The sequence below is a fragment of the Globicephala melas genome, chromosome 4 (genome assembly GCF_963455315.2).
Source record: "Globicephala melas chromosome 4, mGloMel1.2, whole genome shotgun sequence".
NCBI classification, from domain to species: domain Eukaryota; kingdom Metazoa; phylum Chordata; class Mammalia; order Artiodactyla; family Delphinidae; genus Globicephala; species Globicephala melas.
This window is the reverse complement of record NC_083317.1, coordinates 136,693,843-136,719,419: the sequence shown is the minus strand read 5'-3', so window position 1 is coordinate 136,719,419 and position 25,577 is coordinate 136,693,843. Positions and strand designations below refer to the sequence as shown.

The 25,577-nt window shown below is 42.2% G+C and overlaps 1 protein-coding gene across 6 annotated transcripts in view; it reads left to right on the top strand.

The window, feature by feature from the left end:
- The window catches only part of TBC1D5 (TBC1 domain family member 5), a 546,696-nt gene that overhangs the window by 492,881 nt on the left and 28,238 nt on the right, over window positions 1–25,577 (top strand). For all 6 annotated transcript variants that reach the window (XM_060298634.1, XM_060298636.1, XM_060298635.1 and 3 more), the window contains one exon: window positions 2,523–2,686. In XM_060298634.1, coding sequence (XP_060154617.1) covers window positions 2,523–2,686 — 164 coding nt within the window. The remainder of the gene's footprint in view (window positions 1–2,522; window positions 2,687–25,577) is intronic.

The following is a 25,577-nucleotide window of genomic DNA, read 5'->3' as shown; positions in this document are numbered from 1 at the left end:
AAGTAGATTAGTGGTAGCCAGGGGGTATTGGGAGGAACTGCTAATGGGCACAGGTTTGGGTTTTTTGGTGATAAAAATGTTCTAAAATTAGATGGTGATAGTTGAGAATCTCTGTGAATACACTAAAAACCGCTGAATTATACACTTTTAAAAGGTGAGTTTTATGGTATGTGAATTATATCTCAATAAATCTGTTATTTTTTTTATAAAGGCAATTTTCACAGTTAGTCTGTTTACAATAAAAATGTATTTACGAATTAGTGGCATAATTTTAAAAAGAGAAAATAAATAGGTGGTTCCTGAGGTCTTTTTCAGCTCCAGCATTCTAGGACCCTCTACCAGTGAGCTTGTCGCCATGCAGCATAGCCCAGGGAAGTTATGACCTAGAGCCTGCAGGTGGGTGGGAGACAGACAGAGGCAGAGGAGGGAAGAAGGGAAGGTGTGGGGGACTTAGACAGTCTAGACCCTGAAGTCAACATCAGATGCTTCTATGTCCTGGGACTCCGCTGCCCCTCCTTTCCCAACCTCAAGACCGCCTCTGTCCTCCTCAGGGCTCAGCTCTGACATCACCCACTGCAGGTTGGATTCTCCAGGAAGCAGACCCTGAGACGGAGTTAGAAGTACACAAGGCTTACAGGGGACTAACATCTGTGAAAGGAAAAGAGGAGGGGATGGAACTAAGAAGGGGGGTGTCATCAGACTGCGATGCAGACCTCACGGAGGTCTCTGGAGGCTCAGCAGGAAGCCTTGAGGCCGAGTTCCTAGTAGAAGAGCCCTGTGTCATCAGGTGGAAATGGGTCAGCCCTTTACTGCTGGTCGCTGACTGACAGTCACGTGTGAAAACTGACTTTATAAAAATAACAGCTTTATTGAGGTATAATTCATATGCCATCAAATTTACTTTTCTTTAAGTGTATCATTCAGTGGTTTTTAGCATATTCACAGAGATGCTCAGCTCATACCACTATCTAACACTTGGAGTTAAACTTGACCCCTCTCATTCCTCTCATGGATTCGTCAGTAAATCTCATCAATTTTGTATGGAATCTGACCTCTTCTCACCACCAAGCTGTGATCATTCTGCTGACTTGGATTTTTGCAATGGCAAAAATTGTTTCCCCTCTTTTTTTGCTCTCTGCCAACCCTAAACTGTTCCCAATGCAGCAGTCAGAGGGATCCTTTTAAAATTAAGTCAAATCATGTCACTCTCCTGCTCAAATCCTCTAGCAGCTTCTACTGGCTTCGCTTCTGAGAGGAAGAGTCATCAAAATTCCTCACCTGACGTGATGCCCCCAGGCCCCATCTGCTCCCCCCATTCTTAGCTTTAGCCACACTGGCCACTCTGCTGTTCTTCAGAACCACTAAGGTCCTGCTTGGGGTCTTGGTACTTGCTGTCCCTTCATATTGTCTGCAAAGCTGGTATTTTACCTTCTTCAAGTTTTTGCCCAAATGTCCTGCACCTCATTTCTCAGTGACACCTTCCCTGACCATCCTATTTCAAACTGCACACCTTCCTCCGACACTGACAATCCCCTTTCCTGCTTTCTTTTTCCCCACGGTGTTTACTACCATCTAAAATCATATATATTTTTTGAATGTATGTGTCTGTCTCCCCTCACTAGAACCTGAATGCCTTGAGGGATGGGAGTTTAGATGGCTCAGTTTCCAGTCTCCCTGCCCCGCTAAGTGCCTGATACTTACTAGGCGCTCAGTTACTATGGGTGAATGAATGAATAACTGAATGCACACCAGGTGCTGCGCTAGGTCCTTAAATCCTCATAACAACCTTCCGGAAATGTCCCCATCGTATACGTGAGACCTGCGTGGGTCTGGCCGCAGCCAATTCTGTTCACCTGTCTTCTGCACCGTGCTGCCCTCCCAGCAGGCCTTCCTAGAGCCCTTGCTCCTGTCTAAGGGAGCTTCGTGGCTCCAGAACCTCTCAGTTCAAGAGGCACTGCAGGGAGTCACAGATGCGCCCACTCTGATGGGGGGACCCGTCTTGGATGTAGCCCTTGAGCCAGCACCTTGTCCCATTTCCAGATGCTTCTGCTATGGCCTGGGGGTAGCGGTGTATCTGTTCTGCAATTAATGAAAAGGAAAGGGGTGCTTTTGAAAAACTGGTGAAGGATTTAGGGGGTTTTTTGTATATATTAATAATATAATGTGCCGTATAATTGTTTCTGGCTTCTGTTATTAAGGATGATTCCATTAGTGAGGGAAAACCCAGTCATTTCACCTGTGATTTCTGAAAATTGGATTTTTTCCTTTTTTTGATATGCGTACCACACTTGGACCAGTGTAGTTTAAATAACGCGCAGAAAACTATAGCACGACTTCATTGTTTTAAAAAATCGACAGCTATTCTGATACAGAAAAATACATGCATCTTAACGCTCCACAGTGTCATCATGTTGACAGTGTGAATAACGAAGTATTCTAATTGATCATTTATTAAAAGCAGTAAATTCAGTAGCAGTGAAAGAGCCTGGTGTCTCATTAGTGCTACTTAATTTTTCTTACAGGACAAAGCTCTAAAAACATCCGTTCATCTCCAAGCATTGAGAGCTTGCCTGGAGGAAGAGAGTTCACTGGCTCCCCACCTTCATCTGCTACTAAAAAGGATTCCTTTTTCAGCAACATCTCCCGTTCACGCTCACACAGCAAAACTATGGGCAGAAAAGAATCTGTAAGTATTTTAAGGACGGTTTTCTTTTTATCCTACATTTTCCTCTAGAATGCTGCATTTGTGAAAGCCTCTCTTTGTGCCTAGTTTTATAAAGTTCTTAAAATTTTTATGGACTGAAATGAACTATTTCATCAGAAGTATTTTTATTATTATAATTTAGTAATATTTTAACGCTCTGATCTATATTACACTGGGGTGTGGGTGAGGGGAAGTAGCATCAATTAAAATAAGTTGAATCCCAAATCTTCATCCTTTTTTTCCTCTACAAATGCCTTTGTCAAAGCCTGTACTGTCTTCTAAAATGCTAAGAAATAGCATTATACCAAACCATAGAATAAGACACTTAAACCAAGCTGTTTTTTTCAGTTTTAAGTATTTCTTGAAAATGAAAAACAGCTATTTTACCAATTGTTTTTAAAAGTTATACAGATTACCTTTAAATTATGGTGTATTGATAGCTGCTGTCTAAGATCCTTTGTATACGTTACTCAAAAGGACACAGCTAACGCATATCAACTACAATACTTAAAAAATCTCATTGTTTCTGAAAAAATGTTTAAGTCACCTTCACAAGAGATAAAACATTTAGTCACACTTTATAGCTATTTCAACCCAGTATTCTAATATGAAGAATTCCTCTGCCCACTGGAAGAGGCTGTAAATGCAAGGTCTCGCAGCCAAGGACTAGCTGTCGCTGAAACAGTGCTAAGATGGAGGGGTGGGCGTACAACCTTTGAGGGATAATTATTTAAGGTACATAGGCCAGGTAACAGCATGGTGTCTATCTGCGTGACTGTATGACACTCAGCTTCCTGGTGCTTCCGCCACCTCATCTGCAAGTTAAACAACACACTTTGCCCTCTGAAGGGAAGAGTTCACCACATACTCTCTCGGGGCGCTTTCCACGTGTAGGAACCGTGCTTCTCTAATTTGTAGAAGAGCAGAGTGGAACTTCCATCTGCAAATGGCAGCTTTAATGCAAGCAGTTAGCTCTGCTGCCTCCTAAACTCCACTCCAGGAACAGTTAAGGTCATTTCAGATAAACCCTAGAGGAATAAGGAAACAGGAGAGACCATAGCCGCTAGCTTCTTGTTACTTGGAAAGCAGATGTTAAGTGGAAGCTAACTTAGCGGCCTAAGAAAGCTGTGCATGCTAAGCCAGCAGTAGGGAAAAACCAAGAAGCAACCTGAGTGAGATGGTAAAAACCCTCTAGAAGCTCAGGAACTGGAAACGGGGTGAAGGTGGAGCTGAAGACATGAGGACTGGTTAGAAGTTTCTTCAAGAAGCGGATAGATTCCCATCCTCACTCTGGCAGAAGACTGGAGGTTTAATTCTCTGGGAAGTGTGAAACAGAATGTCTCTGGACTGAGAGAGATCAGGAATATTCGAGTATGAGACCACCCTCCTGGAAAAGGGTGTTGAATATATTTAAATACTGAATTGAGATCCCCAGGCCTCACCCCACTTGCTTCCCAGAACACCAGTAAGTATGTCCCTTCAGGCAGGAGATTGGAAGGGTTTTCTCTAGGCAGAAGTCACAAATTAAAAAAACCTTAGGGATTCTCCAGGGAAATAGCCAGTTCACTTTACAGTGAACTCAACCATCACAGGCCCATCTAAGCACAGAAATTTCTCTTAACTTGTAGTTCACACTATTTTATATGAACAAGACAGGCAAGAATCACCAGATACTATAGGAGAGCATCTAATAGTGACAGACAGGCAGAAACAAATAGATAAAAAGCAACTGGGAAGAAACAAGGCTTTGCAGGAGAACGCTTCAGAAAAAAATATTCATCCAGAGAATAACAACAACAACAAAAGCTATTAGAAATTAAAAGATGACATCTGAAATGTAAAACTCAATAGAATAGTTGGAAGATAAAATTGAGGAAACCTCCCCAGAAAATAGGATACAAGACAGAAATGGAAGGTAAGAGAAATAAATATAATAAATTAAAAAAAATTAGAGAACCAGCCCAGGAGGTTCAAAATCTAAAAAAAACAGGAGTTGCAGAAAGAGGGAACAGAGAAAGTGACAGGAAGGAAATAATCAAAAATATAATTCAGTTAGTTTTTCCACTAATGAAAGACCTGAGTTTTCAGATTGAAAAAGGTCATAGAAGGTCCCACGTGAATAAAAACAAACCCACACCCAGATACACCACTGAAAAGGCTCAGAATCCTGGGAACAGAGATATCCTACAAACATGTAGAGTTGGGGAAAAATAAAGATTTCCAACAAAGGGTGAGGAATTACAATAGCTACAAATTTCACATGGCAACACCAGAAGTAAGACAATGGAGGAGAAATTCCTTCAAAGTTCTGAGGGGAAATTACTTCCAGCCTAGATTCAGTCCCTAGCTAAGCTAATTATGTGTGAGGGCCACTTTCAGGCATTCAAGTTTCAAAAAATGTATTCACATGCGCCCATTCTCAGAATCCACTGGAGGATGTGCTCTACAAAAATGCGGACAGGTACCAAGGATAAAGAATACATGAGAACAGGAAATAGAGCAACCAGAGCGAGACAAAAGGATTCCTCAGAAGGGTAATACAGGGAATCCCAGAGTATACAAAGCATGACTGTTGAGCAGGTCCAAAGAGCAGCAGCCAGCCCAGACTGGAGCAACTCAAAAGGCTCCAGACAGTTTTCTCTAAAAAGACGAAATTGGAAGAATGACTCGTATATTTGGACAAATCGAGAAATTTACACAGCTACAGGTGAGTTTAGGTTTGAATTAGTGATAACTTTTTAAAAATGAAGCCATTAAAACACAGGACAACTATATGCCAATAAAAATGAAAAAAACAAAAAACACAGGACAAGGCAACTCCAAAGAAAAACCAAGGGTGTATAGGAAAAGACAGAAAGGTATTGATAAACCCTGTCACTGAGCCAGGCCTGGAATTTACATAAACATTATGATGTAAGTCTGTTGACTGTTAATGGTGATAAAAATCCATTGAGAAAGGTGGGTGGGGAACTGCGTTTGCTTGGGGAGGGGAAGGGGTAGGCGGTGGTCAGAAGAGCCGCATCTTCATCTTCTTTCCTGGAAAATCAGCGAATAATACTCTAGAAAAATCAAGAGGTGGCAATATAAGCTAGAGCTATAAAGGTGAGAAAAAAAGCACGCGTAAAAGAGTTGAAAGTGGTTGCTAGAGCAGGAAGCAGAGGGTGGGGCTGTGTGAACTGCTTTTCATAACAAGCCTCGTAGAACCGTTGGACTCTTTTCAGCGTTACATATGTAACTCAGATTAAAAATAATAACTAAAAATCTCAACAAAAATAGGATGTTGTCTGCCTGTACAAAGAGCATGTCTCTGAAGAACCAGAGTAAGGAATAACAAGTGAGAAAGCAGACGGAGACAGGTCTGATTTGCGTTCTGTCCTCTTCTGGTGCCATATGGGTTAGCCTACAGCACCAACTAATTACTTTTCTTTATGGTGCTACTGTAACTTAAAGCTGAGCAAAAATAGAAACAGAGTACGTAGACCTGCTGTGAACCCAGAAACAGAATGCCCAACTCTTATTCAAAAGTTAGTATATTGCCTAAGTTGTGGGAAGTAAGTAGACAGAACTTCTCAAGAGAAAGCACGGTTTTCTGAGTTACAGGTTATTATTTTAGGAAATAATTCATCGTGGTCAGTGCTCTTTGCCACATCATTCCAGTTCTGCGCCACTCTGGGCACTGGACGGGATTGCACCCCCCCACCCCGTCCCCTGGGACCCGTTGGACCTGTGTGGCCTGTTGTGTCCCGTGAGTTGGGAACGGCAGTGGCGGGCATGTGTTGCCACTGCAGGGTTTTCCACAGCCCTCTCCTTCCCTCTGGCACGGTGAGCAGAACCCACGCGTCAGCCCATGATAGATGTGGAGCCTGAGTGAGAAACAAGTCTTTATTGAGTTAAGCTGAGATTGTTGCTTTGCACAGCATAATGCACAGTTGGAAATGTTCAGGCCCAGAGCTGAGATTCATTCTCCCATGGGACCACCAGCGTGGTCCCGGTGGCACCAGAGCCTGTGACGAGGCACCGACCATCCTTGCGCCCACTTTGCTTTCATTTCCAGCCCCATTTAGTGTGATACAGGGGTTTTCCATGTCCTTAGAAAAGTTCAAGGTAATTTTTCATTAACATCGTCATCATCACCAGTTTCTCACGCAGCAGGTGGCCAGAAACTGAAGCAAGGACATCTGTTGCTTTGGGTCCCTAGTGCCTTAAACTGTATGATGCCTTTCAGATTTCAAGACTCAGCTGATCTTTTAAAGTATCCCAGGGTTAAGAAATGGTTGATGTCAGTTAACAAAAGGCTGAAATAGCAGTTGAAAACAGACATTAAAACAAAAGTAACCGGGCTTCCCTGGTGGCGCAGTGGTTGAGAGTCCGCCTGCTGATGCAGGGGACACGGGTTCGTGCCCCGGTCCGGGAAGATCCCACATGCCGCGGAGCGTCTGGGCCCGTGAGCCATGGCCGCTGAGCCTGCGCATCCGGAGCCTGTGCTCTGCAACGGGAGAGGCCGCAACAGTGAGAGGCCTGCGTACTGCAAAACAAACAAACAAACAAACAACAACAAAAAAAGTAACCTAGTAAGTCGCTATCAACGTAAAAGTGGTGAAATCTGCTTATAATGTGTCTAATCTTATCATTGAGAAACAGTTTTTTTCAACATCAATATAGGTATGACGTATTTTGGACAAGAATCACGTATTAGGTCATAGAACTTATTTCCTTTCACTATTGCCTTTTATGGATCATAGAAAGACTTTCTGTAATCCACAGGCTACCTTTTTTAAATGAAGGTGTATCACATTTACTCCGGGTAATGCCCCCGATCTGGTTGTATAATAGAAGAACACAAAACTCAGCTAAGACTATAGAGAGGTAACAAATTAAGCTTTGTGCGATGTGTTCATAAAAGACATTGTTTTCTGAAATGCAAGCAAACTAGTAGGAAGTTTTAAGAATTGACCTTACTTCTTTATCAGTGGTAGTATTGTTTTGAGGATTGGTATTTATTCATGAAGACGATTTTCCCTCTGCTTTGTTTCCCAAAAGAGTCTTTAGGGCTCAGCTAATTCCATCCAGGTTTTAATCAAGCTCTGATTTTTTAGTCTTGAGGAAGTTGGCAGTTTTGATACTTAAGTTTTCATGCTTTATTTCGCATAGTAATATAAATGACATCCAGTACTTAGTTTTCTAGAAATCTATTTTAGTTGGTCATTCATCTGACTGCTAAATAAATTTTAACTTGTTTTAGCATCATTAGTCATGCTCTATGATTGTTGCCAAGTCGTTTTCCAAGAATATCTTTGCTAAGGTTAAAGATAGGGAATATGAGAAAGACTCTAAAATTGATTTGTGTAGGTGAATGAGTTCTAATCTTTAAGCACATTAGCCAACTAAAAGATCTTTTCTGAATTCCTGATGAACTGCAAGACATTATGCTATGCTTTGTGATAATGACATACCAATCTCCAAAGATCTAAACTTATAAATGGTTCAGAATCCTCTCTAACCCACAGGAAATCAAAATTATCTGAGCTGAAAGTCCCTGCATAAGACAGAGTGTGTAATGAACTACCCACCACCTGCGGATTCGCAGCACCACTGGGGGTGCCACCCTGTGTCTTTGTGACCCCCGCACGCACTCATCTTTGTCCTACAGTAGTTTGAACATATGCCTTTGTCATACTAATAGGATTTATTTTTAGAGTATTCATTGATCTCTCCTTTATCACAACAAAATGACAAAAAGTTTTAGATGAGTGAAAACAGATTTGAAAGCAGACTCATACTTCTGGGAGTATAGACAACCTGAACATTACCTGATCTACATTACCTGATTACATCATCTCAGGTCATGTTCTAGTAATTGGAATTCAAGACATATCCATATAAGACATATGAGAGCAGTCCCAGTGAAGGTGCTTACAGTGAAATTGGGGAGGGGAAAACACATCAAAAGTTAAGTAATAATTACACTAAATAAAAATATAACTCATCAGCAGGAGAGGCATAAGATGGTTTAATGCTATCCAACAGTAAAGACAGTAACTAATATGGATTCAAAAGATAGACCACCATGGGCTTTATTGGTCCAGACAAGCTTCGTGTGAGAGATTAGACTTGAACCACAGACATATTTCTTCTTCCACCAACTGCAACCATTGTTTTCCCTCATGAAGACCCCGAGACTTCCTAGGAGAGACGGTGGGGGGCGGATATTGAACAGGCGGTCAGCAGTGCCTGCCGTAGCTGTTCTCTCCTCCCTCACGTCCTCTGACAGAGTGTAAGATAGTTGGGCTTATATCAAGTTGCTTTTGGTAAGAGTAAGAGAAATTACTGTCTCAAGTGAGGAAGTTTGTTGCTTATTATCTAAAATAACAAGAGTCCCTAGAGAGGCAGGTGTGGAGTTGGATGATTCAGCACTGGGGTCACCAACTTTCCATTCGGCCACCTCAGTGTGTTGGCTTTGTCCTCAACGTGCTCCCGGTCCCGCCATTTTTCTCAAGAAGGCTGCCACAGAACCCAGCAGGTGTCCTGTCACCCCTGTCCCCTCACACGCACACAGCGTCTTCTAGAGAAGTCTGTTTGGAAGTTCCCCGGCAGGCTTTCCCTCCCGTCTCATCGGTTGGGCAGAATTAAATCCCATGCCCACTGTAAACCCAGTCAGCCAGGGGAAAGGTTTAGAGAAGTCCACGGCGGTGGGGAAAGGTGGTAGGAGCGGGTGACCAGACACTTTGATGGACCAAGTATCCCTGAAGTATTAATTGCTGAAACGGTTCATCTACTCCTTCCTTAAAACATTTACGTTTGAAAAGAGCCAGTTCTGTTGTATCAGTGATGTTTTAGTTGTAGATTTTCAGGCAGCTTGAGTTGGACTGGTAGTTGGAAGAGGGAAATTGAGCAGTGGCCTTCCCAGTAGGTCAGAATTTTCCTGGCTACATGATTTTTCTCTTCAGTCAGTGATGTATACTTCCTAAGAAGGTATATTATGTGGAAAGTATTGATTATAATGGATTTTTTATGGGCTTCTGCATGGACTTGAAAACTGGCATCTAGAGTGTATCTAATTACAGGACTTTTTTCAAATAATATATAATTGTAATCTCTCATTTAATCAGTAATGCTAAGGATAACTGGATTAAAATACAGTCCTATTGAAAATACATTCCCATTTAAGATAGTTTATTGAAATGAATAGATATAAAATGAATTGAAGTATCAGTTTTTCTGGCTTCTTTTTTAAGTCTCACGATAGGAATTTTAATTTAAGGCCAAAATGAACTCAGATAGTTGATCCATGATATTTAGTTGTCATTTGGTGTCATATGAATCGTGCTCACATAACAAACAAGTCTTTCTGCCAGTGTGTCAGCTCGGGGTCAGGGAAGATGGACCATATCTTTGTAGGAGTGTCCCATCCTTCTCTCTCTCTCTTTTTGCCTTACCCAGTCCACGTAATATCATTGCAAGGAAATGTGAACATCAGAGGGAACGTCATAAAGAACGCTCTGTTGTCGACAGCTTATAGGATGACAATATTAATTTAACTTCCGTTAAACAGGTTTTATAACCAACTTTTAACATCTTTATGCATCAATAAATTTATTTTTAACCAAAACATCTGAGGAGCCTCTGAAAACAGAACCACAGGGAGTGGAGTGCTGAACCTTGACTCAATGCCCATTTTAGGGCAGTGAAGATGTTGCCCTTTGGGGTTGAATGAGATGCTTATCCCCTCGTGCTGGGCCCTCTTCCCCCACCATTTGTCTTCAGCCCCATAATCTCCATAAAATGCCAAGATGCCAGACCAGACCATGCTGATCACTGCCCCAGAGGCAGAAACAATGGTTTGGGGAGAGCTCAAGTGAAGCAATTAGAAATATTTAGAATCCCTGGCCAGAAATTCCTGTGGGTTTGAATTATCCCAAATTAAATGTGTCATTGATAGCATTTGCTTCCTTCCAATGGCCTTTCTTGAAACTTGACATTTATTTCACCTTTTAATGCCATGTTACCTTAGGGACAGTAATTTGTGCCGCGAAGTGCACATGTGCAGGGCAGGGAAGGAAGTGAGGCCTTCCCATTGTCCCGTGCAGATGGCAGTCAGCCAAGGCCAGAGGCCAGACTGAGGGGACTGTTGGGTGGTCCTCCTTTTCTGCCTCCATGGCACCCCCAGCGCCTCCTACCCAGCGCCGTCCTGCTTTTAAGTCTTCTACCCCTAACACCTCATCATTTGTCCTTTGAAACACCTATGTTTACTTTTCCAGGACGCTGTAGTTTTAATCCACTGGGCTTTACTCCCACAAAGAATGGCTTTGCTCCTGTCGTAGGAACTCGAGGCCTACTGAGCCAAGGGGCAGCGGAACCTTTGTCAGGCGGCCTGCCCCTTGTCTTGAAACCTTCAGGCCGAGTCACGCCTTTCTGGTTGCTCCTTGTGCCAGAGCTGCTGTACCCAGAGGGTCAGTCAGAGGCCTGGGCGCCTTTTTCCTTCCCTCAGCCCTGCTATCTTCCCCCCCAGTGTTTTGCTCCGAGATGCCCATGTGTCAGGCATTCATGGATTGGTGTGAGTACTGGGAAGCTCCCGCCTCCCGCAGGGGAGAAGGGAGCAGTGACAGGCATCGCCAGTGCAGCCTGGGCACTGCTCACGAGAGCCCCGCGGAGGGCAGGTGGGCGCCAAACCCAGCCTGGGCGAGGCTCACCAAGCAGCAAGCCTGAGTTGGGGCCCGTTTCTTTCTCTGCTCGAAGGTAGTATCCATTCCCCAAGTCCTGTACCCAAAGGAGGTGACTTCTTTCCTAATTAACTTAAAAGCATGTCTGAGGTTAGTAAAGGCCCCAAGAGGGAGTTGCCATTGTTGGAAAGATTCAGAATCTTTCTATACTGTGGCAGTGGTGATTAAAAAAACATGGATGGTACCAGGAAAACCTGCTAGCAATGACACAAATAACTAATAATAAGATGGGAAAAGAAAAACAAAAATAAAATTCATTTGACCATAAAAATAATAATAAACATAATCATTTACACAGAGAGTTCACCATTCATGCTTTATTAAGCCTCTTAATAAGCATGTCTGTCATTACAGATGCACCTGATTAACTGTCGTAACTTTATTAGATTAGTAAACTTTGCTCATATACGCTTGACCTTCGTCTGAGGTGTTTGCTTGTGAGGTACAGTTGGTCACGAGCAACTTTTTAAAATATGTGAAAAAAACAACCACCAAGACGGCTCCCAGCCCTGACATTACAGTGTGGCCGAAGGATTTACAAAGCCTTGACTGTATGGATCACCAGAAGGTAATATGGTCCAGTTCCCAAGCTTCCTTTTTATCTAAGACGATGGCAAAGCCACTCCTCCTTTCCCTCAGAATCGTTACCAACTTAGTACAGTTCCGTCGATAGCCTCATCATTAATAGTCAAAACGGCATGTTTCAAAGTTACCTAGGTCAGTTGATAGAAACTTTAACAGCAGTAACTCAAAGCATGATGATTGTAGTAAGCCAAGAACAGATTAGCTTTATATTAAATTCTGAAAAGTTAGGGGCTACCTTGGAAAATGAGAGAAAAGGGTAAAGAAAAGTGTTTCAACTGGAAAAGTACTTATGAAAGGGGCCACTCCTCCCCCACCCCCATCATTTATTCGTAGACCCCTGACTAGACTCTGAATCCTGCTTTTCTTGGTCATATTTCCCAATTGTCTTTTCACCTTTGATGATCTTACTGTTTTGCTTTAACACTTCTTTTACCTCGTTCCTTCGTCTGGAGCATATTCCTTTGCCATTTCATTTTGTGTAAGTCTCTGTTTGTATTTGTATGTATATAGTAGGCTAGTTATGTTTCTTGACCTTGCAGAAGTGGCCCTCTGTCGGGGATGTCCTGTTTCCCAGCAGTACGCTCCCCTTTCATCACCCAAGGACCAGGGACCAGCTGGTCCCAGGGTAGTGTCTGGCCTGCGTTCATGGACTCCGTCTGCAGGCTGCAGGATCACGGTGTTCTTGTTTCTGGTGTCTGCCCCCAGGTGGGTGAGGCTGGTTTAGAGGCTTGTGCAGGCTTCCTGGCAGGAGGGGCCAGTGCCTGCCCACTGGTGGGTGGAGCTGGTTCCTGGCCCTCTTGGGGGCAGGGCCGTGTCAAGGGGTGTGTTTAGAGGGGGCCGTGGGTTCAGGAGGACTTAGGCAGGCAGCCTGTCTGCTGATGCGTAGAGCTGTGTTCCCGCCCTGTTGTTTGGCTTGAGGTGTCCCAGCACTGGAGCCTACAGGCTGTCGGGTGGAGCCAGGTCTTGGAACTAATGACCCAAGCAAGGTGTCACCCTCCAGCGAGAGTCCACGAAGATGAATACTCCCCGATATATCTGCCACCAATTTTGATGCCCCCAGGTTGAGCCACAGCTGCCCCCCTGCCTCCCCAGGAGACCCTCCGAGACCTTCACGTAGGTCTGGCACAGGTTCCTGTGAAGTAACTGCTTTTGCCCTGGATCCCAGTGGGCACGAGACCTTGTGTGCGCCCTCCAAGAGTGGAGTCTCTGTTTCCCCCAGTCCTGTGGAGCTCCTGCAGTCAAGCCCCACTGGCCTTCAAGGCCAGATGCTCTGGGAGTCCTCCTCCCGATGCGAGACCCCCGGGTAGAACTGTAAACAAGGTCATGAAAGTTTGCAACACCTACCTGAGTTCTTTCATGTGTCCCCTCTGATATCTCAAGGATTCCACTAACAGGGAAGTGGAAAGAACTGGCAAAGTGATATCATTAACCTGCCCACATACACACTTACCCCCCACCGCACAGTCCAGAAGTCGGCGGGGGTCCCAACATGCAGAATTACGCCCCAATCAGTCTAGAATAAACTCTGAGAAATGCTGCCACACCGCTTAGCATCAGGGTATGCTCAGTCTACATTCTAGGTAGTCTTCTGGGTCTGGAGCATATCTGTATACTCCACATGCATCTCTTACTCATCCATCATGGTATAAAGATACATATTCTGTGAAACATCAAGAACAATACTTTGGAAAATGAAATTGAAGAAAAAAAGAATGAAACCAGCAAGGAAACACTAGGTAATAATGCTAACATTTACAGAAATCTTAAATTCATCCCTAGACAACAATCAGACTTTAATCTCATCCAGCTAGACTATTAATAGCTATTTACTGCCCGGGATGAATGAATGTTGAGTTTTTTCTCAGTGTCTATAATCAAATTCACCCATCTGTAGGCTCTGTTATGACTAAACTCCATTTTGATACCCTTGATGAAAGTCTCCAAATTAGGTTTGAAGGTTGGGTCAGCACAAGATTTTTTTTTTTCCCCCCTCAAATAAATGAGCAGTCCTGATTCTTTTGCCAGGAACTGAGATTTAAATTTATGAGATGGACTGATCAAATGTAAAGACTGTTTCAATCCTGGACCTTGCATTTCATTCCAAAGAGAGCGTCATTATTTAGGTTGCTTTGAGCTGAGTATAACGGAAATCCTGACTCAAACCGATTCAAATAGTAAAGAAAATTACTAGCTCAAAAAAGTCCGAAGACCTGCTCATTCCTGGCTTCACATCAGAATCAATTGGAGAGCTTAAAAAAATACTGGTAACAGAAGTACTGAATCAGAATCTTTTGGGTGGGGCTTGGGTCCTGGTCATTGTTAAAAGCTTTCCAGGGCTTCCCTGGTGGCGCAGTGGTTGAGCGTCCGCCCGCCGATGCAGGGGACACGGGTTCGTGCCCCTGTCCGGGAGGATCCCGTGTGCCGCGGAGCGGCTGGGCCCGTGAGCCATGGCCGCTGGGCCTGCGCGTCCGGAGCCTGTGCTCCGCAATGGGAGAGGGCACAACGGTGACAGGCCCGCGTACCGCAAAAAAAAAAAAAAAAAAAAGCTTCCCAGCTTGTTCAAATGTACAGTCAAGGTTTGGAGCTGATGATTTAGAAACTCATCAGCATCTTCAAGGGCCCCAGTTCCTTGCACCTCTCTGCCTAGCCCTGCTCAGAGCAGGCCCTTCCTCAGGTTAGAAGCAAGAAAAGGAGAGAGACCGACCGTGTCTTCCTGCGGCTCTGGATTGGGGTGGCCTCCCCTTAGGGGAGGCTCCTGGCTGCAGGACCCTCTTGCGGAGGAAGAGGTGGAGTGAACATGGGGGGCACCAGCATCCTCGCCGCTCCCGCGCGGAGTTAGAGTTCAGTCAGCCCTGCCATGTGCCGCCGTGATCTCCAGACCGAAGCTTTTATGCAAACAGTTACCTCTGTGGGAAAATAGATCAATTTGATTGTCATGAGTGTATTGATCTTCAAATGAACAGGCGTCTTCGCAAGGGTCAGTTTTGCTGGAGGCAGTTTACACGTTCCCCCCAAATCACCAGGCTGTACAAGATCATTAAAAACCACTGAACTCATGGGGAAGGTGGGATTGGGGAACGACATTAAAAAACTTCATCAGTGACACACGAAGTAGGAACCTAGTTGGTTTGACACATGTTGAAATGATTACGAAATAAAGAAATACTGCAATAAATATGACCCTTTACCTTGAAAAACACCTGCTACTTGGTTGGAGAAGTGAACATCATCGGAAAGGTCGCAGCTTATGAGTTACAGTGAAGTAATGGAAGGAGAATTCTCTGGAATCTGACAGATTTGGGTTACGGGTGCAGCTTGTCACGCACACCGTGAACCCAGGTCGCTGGCAGATGTGTGAGGTGTGCACATGAATGCATTCTGTGTATTCCTGCGTGTCTGGGTCCACCTTCGCACAGTTGTCTGCATTCACCCAGTGTTTCTTGTGGATGCAACTGTGCATAAGCAAACATGGGATTCACGCTGTGCTCCATTGTTCCCTAATCCATCAGTCTCGTTGGAACAAGTTCACATTTTCAAAACAAGCATCATAACAGAACTGACTCTACTCTGGGTGTGACGTGCAGCTTCTGATTTTGGTTGGGTTGGGGAAAGGAAGTTATAGAAAGATTACACTTTCTGTATTAATTTTTTGTTCCCAGTTCAGTAACTGAGTTCTCAGTTCTCGGTTCAATAACAGTACCCTGCTTGCTAACCAGAACTTTTAGAATAAGTCCATTTTGTTAACGGCCACATACATCCCTAGTATTTATAACATCGGCTTTCTCGCTGTGAATGTCTGAGTCCCCATCAGAATTCTGCAGAGGCTCCTTCTTCCCCGGGATAAATCTTGAGGCACAGCCTGCAGGGCCCTTGATACTCTCACCGGGTCCAGCATTACAGTGACAGCCTCCCTCCAAATCCCCAGCCTTTCAGGAATGCACAGCTGTTTCGTACCTCCAATCAAGCACGCTGTCTCACACCTCTGTGCTACTTTGCTCCACTGTCTTTTCTGACCAAAATGATTCATGTGGCCCTAAAGCTCCTAGAGTTCCTTCCAGTCTCTGCCCAAGCACCTCGTGTCCCATGGAGCCTTCCCTGCCACCCTCTGGAAGCTTTAAGCACTTTCAGGAGGTAGCTGTGGTCCTACTGAAGCTACCGATTCTGGAGTCCCTCCCCTAATCTACGGAAGCAGCATCTAAAGATGAGGCATGTCCTAGGTTATCTGCAGTTGCTTCCTTTGCTTTCACTGTCTGAGAACTGCTTGTATTTAGTTATAAGGCTTTTCCAGGCACTTGTCTCTATCACAGTATCTCCTGAGCCAGATATTGTGTCTGGCACTCAGTAAATGTTTAGGAATGAATGAAGGCTGTTGAGGGTTTTTTCCTGCTGTACAAGGATTCAGACGCATTAGGTTTTCCTCTGGCCTTTTCTAGAACCTGAAAAGTCACCTCATTTCCCAGTGGCATTCACCAACCACATATGAAAAATAGCAAGAGTTGTTGGTATCTAGTGAAAATGGGGTTTTTATAAATTAGTTTAAGGGACAAAAATTTTTAAAGTGTGATAGGTATATAAATAAACCAGTAATTTAGAGAATTATTTCCTTCTCACATTTTTTTTTTTTATTCCAGAAGTCTCAGAACTGGTAATGTTTGTGTTAATCAAGGCTGTTCCAACACTTGGTTTCCTTTTACCAATTATAACCTAAAGTACTTCGTAAACCATGCGTGATCCTCAGCTTGGATTTCTGTAGGGTGCCATTTTTTGTTTGTCCCTAATGGGACATCAGGGGGTCAGTAGCCCAGAGCATTGTGGTACAGGGGTGCACATTTCATCCTCACACAGGTCAATTAGCCTTGCCGTAGAGAAGCAGTGTTGGCTGAGGCCCTTCTGTCTGGATCAGCCATTGTGCAGATGCCTACTTTGGTGCCAGAAACAGCAAGGGAGAGCACGCAGATGGTTCTACCCAGACAGCAACTCCATGAGAAGCCCCGCCGGAGGCCTCCGTGCTGGCTGGGTGCTTTCATCAGTTGGTCTGATCACGTGTAAGTGGAGAGGGGAAAACCCTTGATAAATAAAGTAACATCTGTGCTAATAGGCATGGTGGAGGAGAGAACCATTCTGGTTTACAAAAGATCGGTCAGGTTGCCTACTTATAAAAATACAACATGAAGGCCGTAGCCTAAAAGCCCAAAAGATGGGGACATTCCCCACAATGCCATTTAGTTAGCCTGTCAAACACAGTCCCTTCTAGGAGAGAGCCTTTTTTTTTTCCAGTTAAAATGTTCAGAAGACTAGCAATTGCCTTAACAACTGAGCTTAACATTTCTATACCTTTAGAATTTTTAAAGGCTAGGAAGTTCCTAAGACAAGCCATACGCATATGATGATTTTTTTTAAAAGAACAGTAACAGGATTTTTGCAAGTAGAAGGTTTATAACTATGCGAGTAAGGTTTTATTCTTCCACTGATTATACCTGTGTGAGGTTGTCCTAGTTAAAGATTTTATTTTAATTTCCAGTATGTTTTTTCAGGACTGTACGTTTATTCCGTTTACTTTAAAATCTATAGTACATGATTCAGTTATTTGTCACTATTCTTTTCTGTTTACTCTATTTATTGTGTTTTTGTAAACAACCTCTAGAAAGGCAAAGTTAGATTAAAATAGCTCATAATGTTGAAATGGTAATAGACAGAAAAGCATATTTCTAAATGCTCAATGTATTTAACAGTTATTACTTTTTATGATTATTATTAAAATATCTTCAGAAAATCAGGGATGAATTTCAATACCATAGATAATGACATGCTCTACCATTTTCTTTTTATTGCATTTACGTTTGAAAAGCATCCTTTATTCTCAGATATACTTAAACACAGCCTCTGTTTATTGAAAGGTACAGAAGAGAGCATGCATAACCCAAAAAAATTAATTTATATTGGGCTTTAAAATAAATACTTGTGCAAAAACAGAAATATAGATCAATGGAACAGGATAGAAAGCCCAGAGATAACCCTGCGCACATGTGGTCACCTTATCTTTGATAAAGGAGACAAGAATGTACAATGGAGAAAAGACAGCCTCTTCAATAAGTGGTGCTGGGAAAACTGGACAGCTACATGTAAAAGAATGAAATTAGAACACTGTATACAAAAATAAACTCAAAATCGATTAAACACCTAAATGTAAGGCCAGACACTATCAAACTCTTAGAGTAAAACATAGGCAGAACACTGTATGACATAAATCACAGCAAGATCCTTTTTGACCCACCTCCTAGAGAAATGGAAATAAAAACAAAAATAAACAAATGGGACCTAATGAAACTTAAAAAGCTTTTGCACAGCAAAGGAAACCATAAACAAGATGAAAAGACAACCCTCAGAGTGGGAGAAAATATTTGCAAACGAAGCAAGTGACAAAGGATTAATCTCCAAAATATACAAGCAGCTCATGCAGCTCAATATCAGAAAAACAAACAACCCAATCCAAAAATGAACAGAAGACCTAAATTGACATTTCTCCAAAGAAGACATCCAGATGGCCAACAAACACATGAAAGGATGCGCAACATCACTAATCATTAGAGAAATGCAAATCAAAACTACAATGAGGTATCACCTCATGCCGGTCAGAATGGCCATCATCAAAACAAGCTGCAAACAATAAATGCTGGGGAGGGTGTGGAGAAAAGGAAACCCTCTTGTACTGTTGGTGGGAATGTAAATTGATACAGCCACTATGGAGAACAGTATGGAGATTCCTTAAAAAACTAAAAATAGAATTACCATATGACCCAGCAATCCCACTACTGGGCATGTACCCTGAGAAAACCATAATTCTAAAAGAGTCATGTACCCCAACGTTCATTGCAGCACTATTTACAATAGCCAGGACATGGAAGCAATCTAAGTGTCCATCGACAGATGAATGGATAAAGAAGATGTGGCACATATATACAATGGAATATTACTCAGCCATAAAAAGAAACGAAATTGAGTTATTTGTAGTGAGGTGGATGGATCTAGAGTCTGTCATACAGAGTGAAGTAAGTCAGAAAGAGAAAACAAATACCGTATGCTAACACATATATATGGAATCTAAAAAAGAAAAAACGGTTCTGAAGAACCTAGGGGCAGGACAGGAATAAAGACACAGATGTAGAGAATGGACTTGAGGACACGGGGAGGGGGAAGGGTAAGCTGGGACGAAGTGAGAGAGTGGTATGGACTTATATACACTACCAAATGTGAAATAGATAGCTAGGGGGAAGCAGCCGCATAGCACAGGGAGATCAGCTCTGTGCTTTGTGACCACCTAGAGGGGTGGGATAGGGAGGGTGGGAGGGAGACGCAAGAGGGAGGAGATATGGGGATATATGTATACGTATAGCTGATTCACTTTGTTATAAAGCAGAAGCTAACACACCATTGTAAAGCAATTATACTCCAATAAAGACGTTAAAATAAATTTTAAAAATAAGTGCTTGTACTTACAGTAGAATAAATTGACCCCAAACAGTGTAAGAATTAGTTCTGAATAGAACAGTGAAGCCACTCTGGACAGAACTGGCATAGGGGACATTGGAAAGCTGTCTTGGGAGCCTGTCACCCTGCTTCTCCTCCCTGCATCCTACTCCATGTTGAGAAGAGGTCTCTTGTACTGTTACCAAATAGGCATCTAACCATGCAGCCATCTGTTAAAACCGCCTTAGAGCAGGGAAATAGTAAAGTGCTTCACAACCTTCCCAGAGGGCTTGGCAGCTGTATTCAGAAGTAAGTCTAAATCCTTACCATTCAGAGTGTGGTCCATGGACCAGCTGTGTAGTCATCCCCTGGGAGCTTGTTAGAAGTACTGACTCTCAGGCCCCACCTCAGACCTGCTAAATTAGACATTCTCCAGGTGATTTTCATGCATATTAAAGATTGAAAAGAATTAGTCTGAGTAAGGTTCACAGAATACCAAATCAGAAATGAGATTTCCTGTAGATAAAGCCAGCTTCAGATACATCCTGATGTGAACATGTTCTCCTAGTGGGTGATGGGTAAGTGCTTTCCATGCGTGAACTCTGCTCTTAGGACATTTTGCATGTATTAGCTCCTTTAACCCTCAAAAGACTCTGTGAGGTCAGGTCTGTAATTATCGCCCATTTTACAGATGAGAGTACTGAAGCACAGGGAGGCTGTGTTTAACTCTCTTCTGCAAAAAAAATGCTACTAGTCATGCCTGGACAATCGGTAATTTCTGCCTTATCAGAGCCGAGAAAAATAAAATGGGGTAAGAAACTAAGATCTTTTTTTTACTTCCTCAGTAAAAATTATGAGAGGAAGTTGAATAAGAAGAAACTTCTTTCTCTAAATCTTGTGAGCTTCACATGTTCTACTTGTAAATTGTTGTTTATGAACAATCCGTATCCCCGTCCCACCCACGGCAAGCGCATGATTGGAGTTAATTATTTTAACTGCCCACATCTGACTTCAAAAGGATATTTGGAACACTGCCACACAGAAACCAATGAAGTGAATGTGGATTTATTATGTAATTGGTCAACTTGAGGGATTTGCTAAAAGACAATACAGCAAATGTTTGCATGGAAAAATAAGTTTCTCCCTCTATTTCATCTGGTGGCCCTGTCCTGCAGCTCTTCGTGGGCTGCTGCGGGGGAACAGGTTCAGATGGTCCCTGTTAGTGATCAAATGAGGGAGAGTGATTAGAAAGCCCGGCTGGCAGAAGCCTGGCCCATGCCTCACCTGGCCACGCTTATTTTAGGGCAGGCCATTTTTAACTTTATAAGAAGGCAGTATTCTTTTTTTTATTTTGGTACAATGGACATGAAATCTGCCATCTTCATCATTGTTAAGTGTACAGTTCAGTGGTATTAAATTCTTTCATTGTGTTGTGCGTCCATCTCCATAACTCAGCCTATCCTGTAAATTTGAAACTACACGTTAAACAATAACCCTCGCCTCCCTCGCCACCCTTCCCTTGGCAACCACCCTTCTACTTTCTGTCTTTATGATTTTGACTGCTCTAAGTATCTCATATAAATGGTACTGTATGTAAATACCATACAGTATTTGTATTTTTGTGAGTAGCTTAGCATGTTTTCAAGGTTCATCCATGTTGTAGCATATGTCAGGATTTCCTTCCTTTTTCAGGCTGAATAATATACCACATTTTGCTTATCCATCCATCTGTCAGTGGACACTTGAATTACTTCTACATTTTAGCTATTATGAATAATGCTTCGGTGACCGTGGGTGTATAACTATCTCTTTGAGACTCCCCTTTCAGTTACTTTGGTTATATACCCAGAAGTGGAATTTCTGGATCATTCGGTAATTCCATTTTTAATTTTTGAGAAACATTTATACTGTTTTCCACATCAGCCTATACCATTTTACATTCCTACCAGCAGTGCACAAGGGTTCCAATTTCTCCACATCCGTACCAACATTTGTTACTATTTGCTTTTTGGATAGTAGCCATCCTAATAGGTATGAGGTGGTATCTCATTATGGTTTTGATTTGCCTCTCCCTGATGATTAGTGATGTTGAGCATCTTTTCATGTGCTTGTTGGCCATTTGTATATCTTTTTTGAAAAAATATCTATTCAAGTCCTTTACCCATTTTTTAATCAGGTTGGGTTTTTTTTTTTCGTTGCTATTGAGTTTTAAGAGTTCTCTATATATTCTGTGTATTAATCCCTTCTCAGACATATGATTTGCAAATATTTTCTCTCATTCTGTGGGCTCCTTTTTACTGTGTTGAGCACAAAAACACAATTTTTTTGATTTTTTGTGCACAGTTTTTTGATGCACAGAAAAATTTTTGATGCACAAAATTTTTGTAATTTTCATGAAGTCCAGTTTTTCTACCTTTTTTTCTCTTGATGCCTGTGCGTTTGGTGTCATATCTAAGAAATCATTGCCAAATTTAACGTCATGAAGTTTTGCTCTGTTTTCTTCTAAGTGTTTTGTAGTTTTATGTCTTACATTTAGGTCTTTGATCCATTTTGAGTTAATTATTTGTTTATGGTGAGAGATAAGGGTCCAACTCAATTCTTTTGCAAATGGATATCCAGTTTTCCCAGCACCATTTATTGAAAATACTGTCCTTTCTCACACTGAGTGGTCTTGGCACCCTTGCAAAAATTATTTGACCCTATATGTGAGAGTTTATTTCTGGTTCTTTATTCTGTTCTATTGATCTATGTGTCTGTCTTTTTGCCAGTACCATGCTGTTTTGATTACTGTAATTCTGTAGTAAGTTTTGAAATCAGGAAGTGTAAGTCCTCCAGATTTGTTCTTCTTCAAGATTGTTTTGACTACCCAGAGTTCCTTGAGGTTCCATATGAATTTTAGGTTGAATTTTTCTCTTTCTGAAAAAATGTCATTGGGATTTTGATAGAGGTTGCATTGACTCTGTAGATCATTTTGGATAGTATTGGCATTCTAACAATGTTAAGTCTTCTAATCCATGACCTTGGAATTTTATTTCTCCTTAATTTCTTTCAGCAGTTTTTATGATTTTCTACATATAAGATTATGTCATTTTAAAACAGAGATAGTTTTATTTCTTCCTTTCCAATTTGAATGCTTTTTATTTCTCTTTCTTGTGTAATTGCTCTGGTTGGAACTTCCAGTGTTGAATAGAAGTTGTGAAGGTGGAACATCCTTGTTTTTTCTACTCCCGATCTTAGAGGAAAAGCTTTCAGTCTGTCATCATTGAATATGATGTTTGCTGTGGTATTTTTCATGTATGGTTTTTATTATGTTGAAGTACTTTCCTTTCACTAGTTAATTGAATGGTTTTATCATGAAAGGCTGTTGAATTTTTTTAAATGCTTTTTCTGCGCCAATTGACATGATTGTCGTTTTTTTCTCATTTTGTTAATGTGGTGTTGTTCACACTTTCATATGTTGAACCATCCTTGCATCTTAGGGATAAATATATACATATATATATGTATTTATTTATTTATTTATTATATATATATGTATGTGTATATATATATATATATTCTTTTTTAGGTTCTTTTCCCTTATAGGTTATTACAAAATATTAAGTATCTAAATGTCCTAGTCTTTAATGTCTGGCTCCTCAAAGGGGAGAAAGAGAAAAATGAAGTGGGGCATAAAGGGTGCAGGCTGTTTCAATCCACTGGAAGTCACTTCATCTGGAGAGGGAGAAGTTTGCAATAATGGAAGGAGGTGTGACAATGCCCGCCCTCCTCTTTGTCTGCACCTCTGTGATCAGAGACAGCAATCAGTGATCAGCGCAGATCCCTGATATTTGAAGGGCAGGGTCCTTTTTGCCCACTCTGGCTGCCACAAGCTGCATGCAAGCTGCTCTAAGAACAAGGGCACAGCTGCCTGCCACAGGGCCAGGGGGTGGGGTAGCCCCCAGGTAGCTCCTATTGTGCTAAGAGCTGAAATGGACCGAAATTAACTACAATCTACCCTCCATGCCTTCCCCGGGAAGTGGACAGTCTTCAACAGACTCCAGCATTCCAAAATAGTTACATCAGGCAGATTCTGCTGGTGCAATTATTGAATAGGTGGGGAGACAGATTTCTGGTGTTTCCTACTCCCCCATCTAACCCAGGGCAGTATTCCTTAATGTAGTTGTTCTATTCAGCTTGCTGGAGGAAACTAAAGTATGAAAATTCATAAAGTACTGTCAAGTTTAGGTTTTAGCACCTTTGTTCTAGGCTATAACAGGCCGGAAGGAGCATCACCCCATTACAGCATGACATGGGGAGGAGGGAGGGGCCTCCGTGCTTGTTACGAAAACCCATTCTGTGAGGAAGGACATCTCTGGTGTCCACGGGTGGTATGCATCTCAGTGCTGGGACATAGCACTGCTTCAGTGGCTGAGAAAAAAAAAAAAGTCCGCTTGTGTAAGTTCTGCTCCTAGCTAGCCACCTAGCCATATTAAAATTTATTTATAAAAATAAGGGGTTGAAATATATTATCTCTAAAGGAAATTCCAGCAGTGAAATGGTATGAGTTGCTAAATACCTTAAGCTTTGAGTTTCAGTTCAAAATTTCTAAAGGCCTTTTTCATTCACATTTAACATGTTTGTTTACATCCTGTCTGAAAATAGGAACTGTTTTATTTACTGGGGAAATTTGATAACCATCTTTCCATTTTTGTGTCTTTAAGAATCACATTCTTTCTAGGCAGCCCCTGAAGAACAGCATCAAGTGATGTTCCCACTTTAAGTGCAGAGAAAGGAGCCACTACCTTGAAAATGCTGCTCAGGGCTTGCATATTGTACATTGGACAAAATATTATAGTCATTTACTTTTTCACAAGTTATTTCATTTAAGTTATTCTTACTGCTTAGTGTTGTTTAGGGAACAGATTTGTTTAGACTACAGTGTTGCTTTCAGTTTGACTGGGAATCAGTTTGGGTAATTTAAAAATATTAATATTTCCTTTTTCTCCTTAGTTAATCACCTTTTACTTTTTTGTCTTATTTTCTCTCTATTATGTTATTTGAATAATAATTTGATTTGATGATTACGAAAGTATGATCTGATTTCACTGTAGAAAATCCAGAAAAGATCAGAGGGAAAATGACCTACAATCGCACCGTTTGGAGAATAGCCAATATAAACAGTTTGCTGAATGTCTTTCCCCTTTTTTCCAAAAACAGAATCATTCTTTACCTACTACTTTTCTGGTCAGTATATATGTTATTGTTAAATGTTCTCCTATGAGAACATTTAATTTCAAGTTGCATAATATTCTGTGCATCAATGTGTGTACCACAGGTTACCAAGTCGCCTGTCATTAGACATTTCGGATCTGTGTCAAAAGGACGAGGAATTTCCTGGGAGTTGTTTTTGCCCGTGTCCACAATTCCTTGGAATAACTTTATAGAAACTCTATTAATAATCTAAAGACAACAAAAGGAACATTTACTGAGCGTTTACCATTCACCAAGCACTGTGCAAAGCACTTCATCTGGAATATCTCATGTAATTCAATCCCCAACAGTCAGCTGAGATAGGGGTTATTATTATCCCCATTTTATAAGCAGGAAACTGAGGCTCAGCAAGCTCGGCTCTCGGGTGGGGGTCACAGAGGCGGTCCGTGCGGGTGTGATACACACTGATGCTAGGGCTGCCGACTGTGCTCCAGCTCGCTCCCTGCGTCACACACCCAGAGCACTGATTTTTATGCTCCTGAAAAGCCTTCTTCATGCTCCTCGTCTGTGTTTTCCAGTGGCATCTTCCTCTGCTGACACCATATGCTCCGGCTGGGGTTCCATCCACACCATGTGTGTATTTTGCCCTATGTAACCACAGCTTCCTCAGAACATCTGAGGCCTTCCCACTTTTTCTCCTCGAGACTTTCCGTTTCCTTCACTTCCCACTCCTTCTTCACCCATCTGCTTGATAACGACGGGGTGTCTCTCCTGTCTTCTGGCTGCTATATTTAGCCTGTTCCTGCTGCCTGCCAGTCGGTGTCGGTTGCTTGTCTGCCGCTCTGCAATCTGAGGATACCCCGCTCGGAAGCTCAGCGGAACTCCACCCTGGTGCCCTTCCTACCCCA